The sequence below is a fragment of the Microcaecilia unicolor genome, chromosome 5 (genome assembly GCF_901765095.1).
Source record: "Microcaecilia unicolor chromosome 5, aMicUni1.1, whole genome shotgun sequence".
NCBI classification, from domain to species: Eukaryota; Metazoa; Chordata; class Amphibia; order Gymnophiona; family Siphonopidae; genus Microcaecilia; species Microcaecilia unicolor.
This window is the reverse complement of record NC_044035.1, coordinates 39,112,304-39,128,947: the sequence shown is the minus strand read 5'-3', so window position 1 is coordinate 39,128,947 and position 16,644 is coordinate 39,112,304. Positions and strand designations below refer to the sequence as shown.

Genomic DNA, 16,644 nt, shown 5'->3' with positions numbered 1-16,644 from the left:
CACGGGTGGAACAAACTCCCTGAGCCCATACGCCAGGCCCCCTCCCTGCCCATCTTCAAATCTCTGCTTAAAGCCCACCTCTTCAATGTCGCTTTCGGCAACTAACCTCTACACCTCTACCCAGGAAAGCTAGACTGCCCCAACTTGACATTTCGTCCTTTAGATTGTAAGCTCCTTTGAGCAGGGACCGTCCTTCTTTGTTAATTTGTACAGCGCTGCGTAACCCTAGTAGCGCTCTAGAAATGTTAAGTAGTAGTAGTAGTAGTAGTAAGATAGGAGGACAGTCAGGAAAAAAAAAGAAAGGAAAGCAACAGCAAGTGATCCTGAAGCCAGTGCAACCCCCTGTATCTAGGGTCTGCCAATGCTTGGATAAAGAGCTGAGCTTTTAAAGCAGTTTAAAAACATTTTTTTTGTTACATTTGTACCCCACACTTTCCCACTCATGGCAGGCTCAATGGGGCTTACATATTGTATACAGGTACTTATTTGTACCTGGGGCAATGGAGGGTTAAGTGACTTGCCCAGAGTCACAAGGAGCTGCCTGTGCCTGCAATGGGAATCGAACCCAGTTCCCCAGGACCAAAGTCCACTCCTCCACTAGCAGCATTCCATGTAGAAGCCTGCCCTTGCAACCGCGCAGGCTTCTGTTTCTGTGAGTCTGACGTCCTGCAGGATGTCAGACTCACAGAAACAGAAGCCTGCGCGGCTGCAAGGGCAGGCTTCTACATGGAATGTTGCTAGTGGAATAGCAACATTAACATTCCGTGTAGAATCTCAAATAGTAGCAACATTCCATCTAGATCCTCCAATAGTAGCAACATTCCATCTAGAATCTGAAATAGGGAAAGGGAACTGGGACTTGATATGCTGCCTTTCTGTGGGGTTTACATAGTATATACAGGTACTTATTTGCACCTGGGACAATGGAGGATTAAGTGACTTGCCCAGAGTCACAAGCAGCTGCCTGTGCCTGCAGTGGGAATCGAACCCAGTTCCCCAGGACCAAAGTCCACCACACTAACCACTAGGCGACTCCTCCACTAGCAACATTCCATGTAGAAGCCTGCCCTTGCAACCGCGCAGGCTTCTGTTTCTGTGAGTCTGACCAGACTCACAGAAACAGAAGCCTGTGCAGCTGCAAGGGCAGGCTTCTACAGGCTTCTACATGGAATGTTGCTAGTGGAATAGCAACATTAACATTCCATGTAGAATCTCAAATAGTAGCAACATTCCATCTAGAATCTGAAATAGGGAAAGGGAACTGGGACTTGATATGCTGCCTTTCTGTGGGGTTTACATAGTATATACAGGTACTTATTTGCACCTGGGACAATGGAGGATTAAGTGACTTGCCCAGAGTCACAAGCAGCTGCCTGTGCCTGAAGTGGGAATCAAACCCAGTTCCTCAGGACCAAAGTCCATCACCCTAACCCCTAGGCCACTCCTCCACTTTTGGATAAGAGGGTTCAAGCATTACACTTTGAATGGTGGAGGTGAACAAGAAGCCCTTTTTGCTTTCCTGTCTTTATCCGGGTAGTTACCTGGTTTACAGACTGAAAATTGCCACTGACCAGGTAACTCCTGGCTCTGACTCCAGACCTCCCCTGGGTGGATTAGACATTGTTTTGAACCTCTACAGTTTAGATTAGTCGTTCAAGCCTTAATTTTCAGCCAGTTAGGTTATTGCAACGTGCTGTTTGTGGGTTGTACACAATTAATTTTGAATAGGCTACAACTCCTACAAAACGTAGCAATTCGTTTACTTCATTTTGCTAGAAAAAATTTGATAGGGTGACTCCTTTACTAATCAAAGCCCACTGGCTCTCAATCCAAGCTAGACTGTGCTTTAAGGCTTGCACACTTCTTTAAAAAGTATTATATGGCCTTGCCCCAGAATATATGTTGTTATTGCTTACTTTCCCTTGTCGGGATGCTACTATACAATTACAGAACACTCCGTTCAGTCATCATTTTTCTTTTACAGGAGTCAAACTCTGGAACGATCTTCCTGTAATTCTTAGATTGTTTGGCGCCTTATCATGTTTTAGAAGAGCAAAGCACTAAAAAAACATGGCTATTTGAGAAGTTCCTTTATTGTGTTTTTAATTGTATGATATATTTTCCAGTAGTGTTCTATTCATTTGTTCACAATTTTCCAGATCTTTTCACAGTTCAAAAAGGTATTAATAATGTGATTGAGTGTATTAAGTTTTCAGTATTTTTAATCTGCGCTTTCCCATGTATGCCTGGTTTCTTAACATTTGTAAACCGCATAGAACTGAAATGGTTATTGTAGTATAAAAGAACTTTTTAGTTTAGTTTAGATCAGGCCTAAGTTTAGTGTGCTAATGCCAATTTACACTAGTATTCTAGACTGAGCTTCTCATCTTTCCCCCTGAACCAACCTAAACCTTCGTCAGCGCTGCGTACGCTTTGTAGCGCTATAGAAATGCTAAATAGTAGTAGTAGTAGTACTCTCCTCCTCCCCCATTCTCTATTTCTGTGGATAACACTCTCATCCTTCCTGTCTCATTGGCTCCATAACCTTGGGGTCATCTTCGACTCCTCCCTCTGCTTCTCTGCACATATTCGGCAGACTGCTAAAACCTGTTGTTTCTTTCTCTATAATATCAGCAAAATTCGCCCTTTCCTTTCTGAGCATACTACCAGAACCTTCATCCATACTCTTATCATCTCTCGCTTAGACTATTGCAAGTTGCTTCTCACAGGTCTCCCACTTAGCCATCTCTCTCCTCTTCAATCTGTTCAAAATTCTGCTGCACAACTAATATTCCGCCAGTGTCGTTATGCTCATATCAGCCCTCTCCTCAAGTCACTTCACTGGCTTCCTATCCGTTTCCGCATACAGTTCAAACTCCTGTTATTGACCTATAAGTGCATTCACTCTGCAGCTCCTCAGTACCTCTCCACTCTCATCTCTCCCTGCAATCCTCCCCGGGAACTCTGTTCACTGGGTAAATCTCTCTCATCTGCACCCTTCTCCTCCACCGCTAACTCCAGACTCTGTTCCTTTTATCTTGCTGCACCATATGCCTGGAATAGACTTCCTGAGCCGGTACGTCAAGCTCCATTTCTGACCGTCTTCAAATCTAAGCTAAAAGCCCACCTTTTTGATGCTGCTTTTAACTCCTAATCCTTACTCATTTGTTCAGAACCCTTATGTTATCATCCTCACTTGAAGACTGTCTCTTCATGTTCAAGTGTACAGCACTGCGTACGTCTAGTAGCACTTTAGAAATGATAAGTAGTAGTAGTATTTCTATAGTGTCATTTTGGCACACAGATGCTGTTATGGGATTGGAGGTGTAAGTGGAGGTGCCCAGTTAAAGAATCCTCTATGTGTTGCCACAGTATACAGAATAGACATATGCCCTGCACTTTTCAAAGGCTTTTCTGTATGCGGTATCCTTCTCCCCCTGCCCCCATCCATTGTCACTTATATTTACCCATGTCATGAACTAGACTTCATACCTTTAGGGACCTTTTTACTAAGCTGCGGTAGAAGGGGTCCTGCGCTAGCTGTGGGGACTGTTTTTGCCATGCACTGAGGCCCTTTTTACCACAGCGGGTAAGAAGGCCGAAAAAAGAAACGACCATGCGGTAAGATTGCACTTACCACATGGCCATGTGGGGGGGGGGGGAGCAGTTACCGTTACCCATTGAAGTGGCAGTAAGGGTTCCCGCGCTAACCTGGCGGTAACCGGGCAGCACATGGCTCCTGCCCAATTACCACCGAGTAACTGCTGCGGTAAAAATAGGTACCTATTTTCCCTAGCGCCAGAAAATGCAGCGCATTGGGGGTGGAATTACCGCCGGCACCCATGCTGGGCTGGCGGTAGTTCCAGATTGCCATGTGGTAAGCCCGCGGTCGGCTTACTGCTGCTTAGTAAAAAGGCCCTTTAATGAAGTGAGCTCTGGTCCTCGGAAGCTCATGCGTCAACAAACTGGTTAGTCCAGAAAGTTCTATTTGCCTCTGTCGTTTTTGCTGCTCCAGACTAACACTCTACCCCTCTGAAAGCTGTCAAAATACATCCTCTCACCTGGGAGATACAGCGCAGGTATCTTGTTGCGACTTCTCTGGGAAGAATCTCGTACCCTTCGTAGATCTCTTTGCATGGAATCCTGGCCAACAACTTCTTCATTTGCTTCTCTGTCAAGTCGAGGTCCGTCACATTGCCCAGTTTTTCCACTGGCACTGAGGTGCTGAAAGCACAGATGAAACATTTGCCATCTAATAGCGTCACGGAGATCCAGACAGCCGGAGCGATCAGAGCCCTTTGGGTCATTGAGCAGAACATGTAGCGCAAGACTGCTGGGTCTTTCTGCCGCATCCCTGTGGGTCTCTTCCACTCTTCCGCCAGCATAGACACATTATTGTTCATGACGAACCCCAATAAAAACAGTACAATGGGGGGCACGAACAGGATGCCCATACCATATGGCATATTATAATTTGGCAGACAGGGACAGTTGAAATCAAAGGATGAATACAAATGTGCACTAGCAAGAGCCATGATCCCACAAATGCCATTCATAAAAGATTCCTGGTTAGACTGGAGGAACTGGAATATCATACGGAACTTATCCATCTTGTGTGGTTTTTCCTTCTCTCCTCCTGAAGGTTAACTTGGGCACGGAAATCTTCCTGGCAGTCTTGCAAGTTGACACCGCAACTGCTTGAGATCTCTTCAGGTTAAAAAAACAACAAAAATTGAAATAGTCAGTTTTCAAGGTGTCGTAGTCAAACTTACCATTTTCTTAGTGCACAATCTTCCCTCTCTCAGCTTCAGCTGCAGGATCCCTCCTTGCTCCTTGTGAACGCTCCATTCTCAGCCCTTCCCTGGGGAATCATGCCTGGTTCCTTTCTCCTGTGGATCTCAACACTTCCCTAAAATGTATTCACTATGCGGATGCTTGTTTTTTTTTGTTTTTGTTTTGTTTGATGTTTTTGCCCAGGAAATCTCTGCTCCTCTCTGTTCTCTGTTTCAGCTGTGAACCTGTTTGCAAATACTTGTGCAAACGGGTCTCCTCCCACGGCCATCAGCAAACAGGAAAATGAGTGCCCATCCCTTGGGTTTTACCTCCAGCCCATGTTCTTTTCCATGTTTTATTTTGTTTGATTTCTATTGATAACCTCCAGCCCAGAAAGCAAAACTGTTATATATATGTATATATATCTATCTATCTATAAAGCCAAATGGAGCAGGTTGGGTGGGGGGAGATGCAAGGTGATAAAATAGTGTATGAAATACATTGGCTTATTGCCTTTCATTTTCCACACTCTTCAGTTATACAGAAAGATTTTAAAAGAAAATCCAAGTTGTACTGAATGGTTTATTGTTTCATGACAATGTGAACTTCAAAGCCACACATGGAAAAGGCTGATATACATTAGTCAGCACTAAGGGGCATCTTCAATGAAGCATAAACACTGTTCTCTGTGCATGACAGGGAAACCACCAGCCCCTTTGACCTTCTCTCAGCTCAGCTCTATTGTAACATTCTAAAAATTCAAGTACAGTAGAGTCTCGATTATCTGATGTAAACGGGACCGGCCCGTTGTCAGATAAGTGAAAAATCAGATAATACGGAAAACAATGTTTACTTAAAAAAATGTTTACAATGTAACCCTGTAGGTTAGAATATGTTTTTAAATAAAAATACCTGGTCAACAGGATCGGGTCCAGTTGGTCTGGGTCAGGAGTCAGGAACGACAGTGACATTGCCACGACTAAAAGAGCAGGAAGGTGGGTGGTCTCAGCCCAGGCAGGTTCAGAGCTGAAGAGGCTCGCAGTTGAGCGTTGCTGTGGGTGAGGAAGTACTGTGGTAAATTGGCCCATCTCCATTCAGGCCCGACTCCTGACCTCCTCAGCGCATGCACAGGAAGACCATGCATGCACAACAGAACCCTGAGCAGGCCCAACACAGCCTGCTCCTCACACTCCTGCTCAGTCAGCCCGGACTCCTCAGGCGTTGCAAGAAAGTAGTCCAACGCCGCCCGTTCACCATGGTATTCCAGCGCCTGTGCCACCCCTCAACCGCGAGCCTCTTCAGCCCTGATTCTGCACAGACTCGGACCACTGGACCTTCCTGCTACCGTGGCAATGTCAATGTCGGTCCTGCCCAGGCTCGGACCACTGAACCTTCCTGCTATGACGGCAACCTTCAGCTGTGGCAATGTCACTGCTGGTCCTGTCTCCTGACCTAGACCACCCGGACCTGATCCTGTTGACCTGGCAACTTTTACAGAAGTTGGGGGGATAGTACAGGCACATATTTACACCTTCTTTGGAGCAGCTGTAAGTTTGTGTAAGAGGATTCGTGCACCATTATGAGTGAGTGAAGGAGATGCCTAATGGGTAGTGCAGCAGCCTGAAAGCCAGGGGAACCAGGTTCAATTCCCACTGCAGCTCCTTGTGACTATAGGCAAATCACTTAACCCTCCATTGCTCCAGGTACAAAATAAGTAGCTGTATGTAATCTGTAAACCACTTTGATTGTAACCACAGGAAGGTAATATATCAAATCCCCTTTCCCAGGATCCTTTTTGAGCATTTCACATGGGTCCCCTATTATGAAATTATTCCCCATAAAAGCATAGGATAATTATTATTTCCCATACCTTGTAGTACTTGATACAACTTTTCAACTAGTAACTAAAGAACATTGTGAAAAGTCCAGTAAATCTGTATGGCAATATATATTTCTTTTTTGTACATACACTGTTAAGCAATATGTAAATTTTCTTATAAAAAAATGAGGAAAAGACCTCAAAACACTTAATTGGCTTCTTCAAGGGCTATGCATCGACATAGATAGCATTGATCAATTTATGATCACGTGGAGGGGCCTAATTGAACGAAAACGTCTATCTCCATGGGCGTTTATCTCCGAGAACGGGTCCGTGAAGGGGCGGACCGAACCGTATTTTCGAAAAAAATAGACGTCCATGTTTTATTCGACAATTTGTGAGCTGGGCGTTTTTGTTTTTCAGTGATAATGGAAAATGAAAGCGCCCAGCTCAAAAATGAATAAATCCAAGGCATTTGTTTGTGGGAGGGGCCAGGATTCGTAGTGCACTGGTCCCCCTCACATGCCAGGACACCAACCGGGCACCCTAGGGGGCACTCTTACAAAAACAAAAAAAAAGGTAAAAGAGCTCCCAGGTGCATAGCACCCTTCCCTTGTGTGTTGAGCCCCCCAAATCCCCCTCAAAACCCACTGCCCACAAGTCTACACCATTACTATAGCCCTAAGGGGTGAAGGGGGGCACCTACATGTGGGTACAGTGGGTTTGGGGGGGTTGGACGACTAAGCATTAAGCAGCACAATTGTAACAGGTGGGGGGGGGATGGGCCTGGGTCCACCTGCCTGAAGTCCACTGCACCCCCTAACAACTGCTCCAGGGACCTGCATACTGCTGCCAGGGAGGTGGGTATGACATTTGAGGGTGAAAATAAAAAGTTGTGAAACATCATGTTTTGTGGTGGGAGGGGGTTAGTGACCACTGGGGGAGTCAGGGGAGGTCATCCCCGATTCCCTCTGGGGGTAATCTGGTCATTTAGGGCACTTTTTGGGGCCTTATTCGTGAAAAAACAGGGTCCAGGAAAAGTGCCCTAAATTCTAGCTACAAACGCATACGTTTTTTCCATTATCGGCAAAAGGCGCCCATCTCTCCTCGGCCGATAACCACGCCCCAGTTCCACCTTCGCCACGCCTCCGACACGCCCCCGTCAACTTTGTACGCTTCCGCGATGGAGTGCAGTTGAAAACGTCCAAAATCGGCTTTCCATTATACCGATTTATTCGTTTTTGTGAAATAAACGTCTATCTCCCGATTTGGGTCGAAATCTAGGCGTTTTTCTCTTTCAATTATAAGGTGGATAGTGTCCTGTTGGCAGTTGGCTCAACAAAGCTTCGAACTGGCGGAATATTAGTCGTGCAGCAGAATTTTGAACAGATTGAAGAGGAGAGAGATGGCTAAGTGGGAGACCTGTGAGAAGCAAGTTGCAATAGTCTAAGTGAGAGGTGATAAGAGTGTGGATGAGGGTTCTGGTAGTGTGCTCAGTATTAACTCTTAATACTCCCTTCTGGACCTGGGGACATCATTCTCATAGATGTTCTCAATATCATCAGGTCCAGTAAAACTAGCTTATAGTGTTTTGATGGGCTCTGGGTCAGCATTTGAAAACATGAAAAAGTGTACCTTGAAGTATGGTATTCTGGCACTTCAAAAGCAAAAGCTACAATCTGTATAATAATTCTCACCACCAACGTTCTAAAGTAGCTGCCTGTGTCCGTGGCTCCTGCAGTTGCTGAGCTAGGCTCCGTAGCCAGGCTGACGTCACTCACAGCTGATTCCCAGGCAGGGGGAGGAGTAGGGAAACACGCGGAGCAACTTGCTCCGCGTGTTTCCCTACTTCTCCCCCTGCCTGGGAATCAGCTGTGAGTGCGCCGCTCAAACACCCCCTTGGTGCATCACCCAAGCCCCCCCCCCCCGGCACACCAAACACCCCCTCCCCCTTCCAAAGCACATCAACACCCCCGCCCCCGAAGCACATCAACCCCCTCGCCACCCGCAGCTGCCACTGGTAACGCTGTCCGGCCGCTGCTGCTTCTTCTGTTGAGCAGCAGCGGCTGCTACAAAAAGAAAAAAGCCATAAATGTTTTTAAACATCAAGCCCGGCACCGCAGACAGCCATCAGGCATTGGCTGTCGGCTGTGCAGCCGCTCCTCCTCTCGCCTCCATGACACTGCCCCTGGAGTAAGACCCCGGAGGAGCGCAGCGACATGAGAAGCGAGAGGAGGAGCGGCTGCAGAGCCGACAGCCAATGCCTGATGGCTGTCTGCGGTGCCGGGCTTGATGTTTAAAAACATTTATTGCTTTTTTTCTTTTTGTAGTGGCCGCTGCTGCTCAAGAGGAGAAGCAGCAGCAGCCGGACAGCGTTACCAGTGGCAGCTGCGGGTGGTGAGGGGGTTTCATGCGCGGGGGGGAGGGGAGGGTCACTGGACATGGGTGGCTGGAGGGGGGCAGGGGGAGAGGAGGGTCACTGGACATGGATGGCTGCAGGGAGGCAGGGGAGAGGGAGGTGGGAAGGGGGTCCTGAGACCAGAGAGGTGAGGGTGGGGTGGGTGGGGAGCGGGGCCCTGCGAAAGGGGGGACACACACTCACTGTCTCTCACATACACTCTCTCTGACACACTCTCTGTTTATCACACTCTATCTCTCTGTCACACACACACACAGACACTCTGTCTCTCACACACTCTCACACACACACACACACACACACACACTCTGTCTCTCTCTCATTCTCTCTCTGACACACACACTCCATCTCTCACACACACTCTCTCTCAAACATACACACTCCGAGGAAAACCTTGCTAGCGCCCGTTTCATTTCTGTCAGAAACGGGCCTTTTTTACTAGTTTTTAAAGAAAAGGCACTGAGGCACTCCTGACACTTATTTACTGCAAACTTTAGATTTACAACAACCATGAGGCTGAGAACGAATATGAATTTAGTTTTCAGTTCTGGATATATTTTTGGTTTGTTTGTGGGCAGGTTATGCTTAAGCGATAGCCCCTCCAGTGTCTACCATAATGCAGGCTAGACAACCAGAGAGTAGAAACATTAGACCATTAGAATAGCGAAAAAAGAAAAAGCCTATTGCATGGTCCTCAAAAATTTTAATCCATAGTCTTAACTAAACGACAGATGAAAAGTAAGAAAATATGAATTATTACCTCTGGCATAGCAAGAATAGCTCACAGAGTCAAGCAAAATATGTTTGTTTATGTTTATTAAACTTGATATGCTGCCAATTCCAAAAACCGCACTGTCCCTGCTACAAACCAGAGATGTCAAAAGTGGATCGCCCAAAATTGGGTAATTTTATAAAAAATAAATATTATTAAAGTGGAGAAAAAGACCTCCATGAAAACCTCTCGACTAATTTAACATCACTGGATGCAATTACTTGAGCAGAAAAGGCCAGATTTAGTAAATGGTCTCCTCCCAAAAACAATTGGTACTCGATACTATTGATGAGCACCCCTGACAGAATAGCATTGAGTGCCGATTTCAGCACCGAATGCTATAATTTCTGGTGCCTAATTTGGGTGCACATCCCCAGTATTCTCTAATATCCAATCCACTGTACTTACCCATGTTGACTACTGCAATAGTATTTTTATTGGATGCAAGGCCCCAGTCCTGAAAAAACACGGCAGCCAGACTTATTTTTGGTAAGACGCGGTTTGAGAGCGCAACACCTCTCCGTTTAAAACTACATTGGCTTCCTATTATGGAACGAATAAACTTCAAAGTCCACACAATGATTCACAAAATTATCTACGAAGAATCTCCAACCTACATGTACAATCTGATTGACCTTCCTACCAGGAATTGCTCTACATCTTCTCGAACTTATCTAAACTTACCTTCCCAATTGTAAAGGAATCAAATATAAAACATACTATGCATCCATTTTCTCCACTGTAGGCAGCAAGCTCTGGAATACTCTACCAAGATCGATTCGTATAGTCAATAACCATCTACCCTTCCGCTACTTAAAACTCACCTTTTCAAGCAAGCCTACACATATGACTTGACTTAAATTAAAAATCCATTTACGATACCTGGATCTGACTACTTGACAGAACTTAAATATGCTTTTCCTATTGAATTCATCCCTCTTCGAACCATTATTATACATTCTTTCTTATTCACAATACTTTACCCAATTTACACCCTCTTCCGTTCCCTACCTATTCCACCTTCCTTCCTTATCCTTTCTTAGTCCACCTCTTTATATACTATATTGAAATGTTTTATTCATTTTGTACTATCCTGTAAATTTTGTTTTATTGTAAGCCGCATTGAGCCTGCTAACAAGTGGGAAAGTGTGGGTTATAAATGTTACAATACAATACAATACAACATTGCGTGCAAACTTTAGAAACGGCTCTGACCCGCCCATGCACCTCTCATGGCCATGCCCTCTTTCGGGTTGCGTGCTATGGGATTTGGGAGCACATTGTTATAGAATTGCAAAGTCCACACAAATTCAAATTTGTGCCAATTAGCTTCCAATTATTTATTTATTTTACAAATTTATATCCCACTCCAGCCACAGTCCTGGGCACGTTACAAAAAACATACATAATAATTAATAAACAAATAAACAATTCACATACGATAATAACATAAAATAAAATAAATACCTGATTTCTAAAACAACATGCTAATCTAGGGAAGCACAGCAGTTAATGAGTCTCATGACCATTAGGCTCTTGAAATAACCATGTTTTAAGCTCTTTCTTAACCTGAACAAAAGAGTTATTATTATGAAAAAAATACAATTACTAGCACTAATTGGCTCATTAGCCAATTTAGACCTGGATTGGCCACTGTTGGAAACAGGATGCTGGGCTTGATGGACCTTTGGTCTTTCCCAGTATGTACTTACGTAGATGGGCATACGTCTTGGATCGGTGCCCGATTATGGGTGCCACATACAGAATCCAGGGGAAAATGTTTTTCTTGCGTACATGGGCCAGCAAAAATTAGAGAAAACATTGGTAACAAGCCCAGACTGTACTATTTTCTCCTGGGGTAGGATAACCCTCCTGGACCTTCCATTTCAAAGATCATCCTTAGCAGGGCAGTTAATGGACCATACTGCCCAGGACAAGAGTTACTTTTCGTGCTCCCTGTGGAGTGGAGTGGAGGAGTAGCTTAGTGGTTAATGCAGTGGACTTTGATCCTGGGGAACTGAGTTCAATTCCCACTGCAGCTCCTTGTGATTCTGGGCAAGTCACTTAACCCTCCATTGCCCCTGGTACAAAATAAATATCTGAATATATGTAAACTGCTTTGAATGTAGTTCCATTTCCCTATTGGAGATTCTACATGGAATGTTGCTACTATTGGAGATTCTAGATGGAATGTTGCTACTATTGAGATTCTGTTGCTACTATTTGAGATTCTACATGGAATGTTGCTATTCCACTAGCAACATTCCATGTAGAAGCCTGCCCTTGCAGATCAGCAACGCGGCTGCGCAGGCTTCTGTTTCTGTGAGTCTGACGTCCTGCACGTACGTGCAGGACGTCAGACTCACAGAAACAGAAGCCTGCGCGGCCGCATTGCTGATCTGCAAGGGCAGGCTTCTACATGGAATGTTGCTAGTGGAGGAGTAGCCTAGTGGTTAGTGCAGTGAACTTTGATCCTGGGGAACTGAGTTCAATTCCCACTGCAGCTCCTTGTGACTCTGGGCAAGTTACTTAACCCTCTAATGCCCCTGGTACAAAATAAGTACCTGAATATACTATGTAAACCACTTTGAATGTAGTTGCAAGAAAACCAGTATTCCCTTTCCCTTCCAATGTGGGCATGTGTGCTTACAGATTGAGTGATCCCACTTCCACAGTATCAAAGTTATATTTTAAAGGAGGGGGTTCCTCATACACAATTCCTTATTATTAACATTTTAAGCTAAATACAATTTTGTGATTTGGACTATTATATTGAGTCAAGTTAAGGAACGAAAGAAGGTTTAAAAAATATAAAAAATATGGATCGAATGACGAATATATGCCCACCATAAGAAAGTGCTTGGCTCACAATTTCAGCCAAAATGGTGGTGACATGATTATCTGATAGATCCTAAATCAAATGACCCTTGAAGATTGTATAAGTATTGGATAAGATATATGCAGAGTTGGGTAATAATAAGGAATTGTACAGATTGAGTGAAGCATGTCCCCCCCCAAGGTTGGTACCCAGAGTGATCACTCCCCTTGACTACCCTTTGTGATAGTTCTGAGCCTCTAAGTCATAAGACCAATTAAAAAGTTTAACAGTGAGTGGGTGACAGGAGAAAATCAATGTGTGTATGGGGGTAGGAGAAGCTGCAGGACATTTTTTACAAGCCTCCATTTTTTTTTCACTTATCAGGTAAAGAGATACGTCATCAAATCCCCTAGAAACTGGAGCCCTCAGAGCCAGCAAGGTACTAATATTTTCTGAACCACAGAACTGGCATGTCCACAAAGGCCAAGCTGTAACCTCATCAAAAAGAACAACAAAATTAGGGGCAATGATGTGGGAGATGTTAGTTATTGTCTCATAGGAATCTTTTACTAAGATCAAGCATTTGGCATCTGTTTCCTGTGTTTAAATATAAGTATTCCAAGTTTTAAAAAATTGAAATTCTTATATTTAAAGGTGCAGAAAACAGACGCCAATGTGTGCTTCATGTTCGAGTTTGCCAGGCACATTTTATTTATTTATTAGGATTTATTTATCGCCTTTTTGAAGGAATTCACTCAAGGCGGTGTACAGTAAGAATAGATCAAACATGAGCAATAGGCAATTCAGCAGTAAAAATATTTTAATAACAATAAAAAAGTATGGCATGGAATACTACTTACAATGTCCACACAATATGTAAAAGAACATTATAATTGATAGTGAAGGGTAAAGCAAAGATGGAACATATGGAGGGGCATAATTGAACGAAAACGCCTATCTCCAAGAACGGGTCCATGAAGGGGCGGACCGAACCGTATTTTCGAAAAAAATAGACGCCCATGTTTTATTCAACAATGTGTAAGCTGGGCGTTTTTGTTTTTCAGCGATAATGGAAAATGAAAGCACCCAGCTCAAAAACGAATAAATCCAAGGCATTTGTTCCTGGGAGGGGCCAGGATTCGTAGTGCACTGGTCCCCCTCACATGCCAGGACACCAACCGGGCACCCTAGGGGGCACTTTTACAAAAACAAAAAAAAAGGTAAAAGAGCTCCCAGGTGCATAGCACCCTTCCCTTGTGTGTTGAGCCCCCCAAATCCCCCTCAAAACCCACTGCCCACAAGTCTACACCATTACTATAGCCCTAAGGGGTGAAGGGGGGCACCTACATGTGGGTACAGTGGGTTTGGGGGGGTTGGACGACTAATAAGCATTAAGCAGCACAATTGTAACAGGTAGGGGGGATGGGCCTGGGTCCACCTGCCTGAAGTCCACTGCACCCCCTAACAACTCCTCCAGTGACCTGCATACTGCTGTCAGGGAGCTGGGTATGACATTTGAGGGTGAAAATAAAAAGTTGAGAAACTTCATTTTTTGTGCTGGGAGGGGGTTAGTGACCACTGGGGGAGTCAGGGGAGGTCATCCCCGATTCCCTCCAGTGGTCATCTGGCCATTTAGGCCACTTTTTGGGGCCTTATTCGTGAAAAAACAGGGTCCAAGAAAAGTGTCCTAAATTCTAGCTAAAAACGCATACTTTTTTCCCATTATCGGTGAAATGCGCCCATCTCTGTTCGGCAGATAACCACGCCCCAGTTCCGCCTTCGCCACACCTCTGACACGCCCCCATCAACTTTGTCCGCATCCGCGACGGATTGCAGTTGAAAACGTCCAAAAATCGGCTTTCGATTATACCGCTTTATTCGTTTTTGTGAGATAAACGTCCATCTCCCGATTTAGGTCGGAACTTGGGTGTTTTTCTCATTCGATTATAAGCAGGATAGTTAGGTAAGAGAGTAAGAAGAGTTAGAAAATAAGGCGACTAATGTAAAGAAAGTTGCACAGAGATGGTTTAATATTGTCTCAGCTAGGGTAGGAGTGAGCTTACTGTGAAACACTTCTGCGCATGTGCCAAGCCTGTTCCCCCTTGCTTTCACTTTTACAGATTGCATATAATTTGAATGTCATTTCCTTTGAGCATTGGTGAGCTAGGTTTCTGTGCTGTTCCAGTGGTATGGTTTCTGCGCTGTTGACTTACTGCAGGAGTTCTGAGCATTGGCCTGACAGTGTTCAAACTGGGGGAGGGGGTTTGAAAATAAACAATGGGTCTGACAAGTCAAAAGAAACTGAGCTCCTAAATTTGTGACCTGTTTTCAGGCGAAAATTCACCTAAATCTAGGAGCTACCATTTTCTTGCCTAGATTTAAAAGCCTGCCTAATTTATGAGTCTAGTGCTAAGCTCCTAATTGGTTTTCTCTGCCCTAAATCCGCCCCTGTCACCACTCACTTTTTTGTACCTAAATTAGGTGAGATTTTGAGTATTAATGGAGGTTCTCAGGGTCTAGGAAATGTTCAAATAGGCCAATTTAGGAGGGTAAACCCTTTAATCGTCCTCAATGATTTGTAGATTTTAGTAGGAACTAAAAAAAAGTCAAGAGCGAATGCATATTTGCATCTTTGTGCCATTCTGGAAGAGTTTGAAATATAATGAGAACATGGAAATAAGTATGCAAATGGACAGAATTAGTTTATCCGTTGTCATAGACCACATGGCAAAAAATATAGTTGATTTGAATAATGTAGGCAGTGGTTACAAGTTCAAGCTGTCATGTTTTTTGGCTCCCTCGCTTTGCTAACTCCTTCAGTTCCAGTAACCTAAAACACACATAGGGGTTACTCTCCAACTAGGCATCTCCATTTAGGCGCCCCAAGTGTGGTAACAGCCTATTCTAAAGCAGCATCTGGGTACCCAGATTGCATTACAGAGTCCTAGCTTAATCCAGTATTGGTGCATTGTACATTCATGCGCTTGCAATAATACCAGTAGCAGTCTGTACTGATGAACCTTCCATCGTATTAGATTGGATGTGTATCGTACCTTGATATTTTATGTTGCAGGTTTATCATTATGGAACTCGTTTTCTTTTGAGATTCGCTGTATCAATTAAAGGCCTACTTATTCAGCAATGTTACTTAGCAATACACATAACAGCCAATAAGAAATAAAATGAGATAAAGGGATAGGGAATTATTTACTTTTATCTCTCCACACTCGTCCTTCCCTACACCCCTTCCCGTGCACTCCGCTCCATGGATAAATCCTTCTTATCTGTTCCCTTCTCCACTACTGCCAACTCCAGACTTCGCGCCTTCTGTCTCGCTGCACCCTACGCCTGGAATAAACTTCCTGAGCCCCTACGTCTTGCGCCATCCTTGGCCACCTTTAAATCTAGACTGAAAGCCCACCTATTTAACATTGCTTTTGACTCGTAACCACTTGTAACCACTCGCCTCCACCTACCCTCCTCTCTTCCTTCCCGTTCACATTAATTGATTTGATTTGCTTACTTTATTTTTTGTCTATTAGATTGTAAGCTCTTTGAGCAGGGACTGTCTTTCTTCTATGTTTGTGCAGCGCTGCGTATGCCTTGTAGTGCTATAGAAGTGATAAATAGTAGTAGTAGTAGTCTCTTGTAACCAGAGCTAATATTGTGATGTCATAATGCCTCAGGCCACCAATAAGAGCCAACCTCATCAGTGATGTCACAATGGCTTGATTGTCCTATACTTGGCTCACTTTTATTACATAGCTCTTTGAGCAGGGACTGTCTTTTTTCTATGTTTGTGCAGCGCTGCGTACGCCTTGTAGCGCTATAGAAATGCTAAATAGTAGTAGTAGTAGTAATGCTTTAAACAAATATCCTTGCTGTTTACTATGGATCTATGAAGAATATTATTGATGGTGTTTACTATGGTGTATCCTGTTTTTCCTTCTTTTTGATGGAGTTGTTTGTATAATGTTTTGTTATTTTATGCATTTGATGTTATTGTCTCTAGACTCAAACAAATTAGCTCTTCCAAATCCGAC

The 16,644-nt window shown here is 44.2% G+C and overlaps 1 protein-coding gene across 1 annotated transcript in view; it reads right to left on the bottom strand.

Moving 5' to 3' along the window:
* The window catches only part of CALHM1 (calcium homeostasis modulator 1), a 33,000-nt gene extending 28,390 nt beyond the window's left edge, over positions 1–4,610 (bottom strand). Inside the window, exon 1 of the mRNA XM_030204721.1 lies at positions 4,062–4,610. Within this exon, the coding sequence (XP_030060581.1) occupies positions 4,062–4,610 (549 nt within the window). The remainder of the gene's footprint in view (positions 1–4,061) is intronic.
* Positions 4,611–16,644: the final 12,034 nt, after the last annotated feature.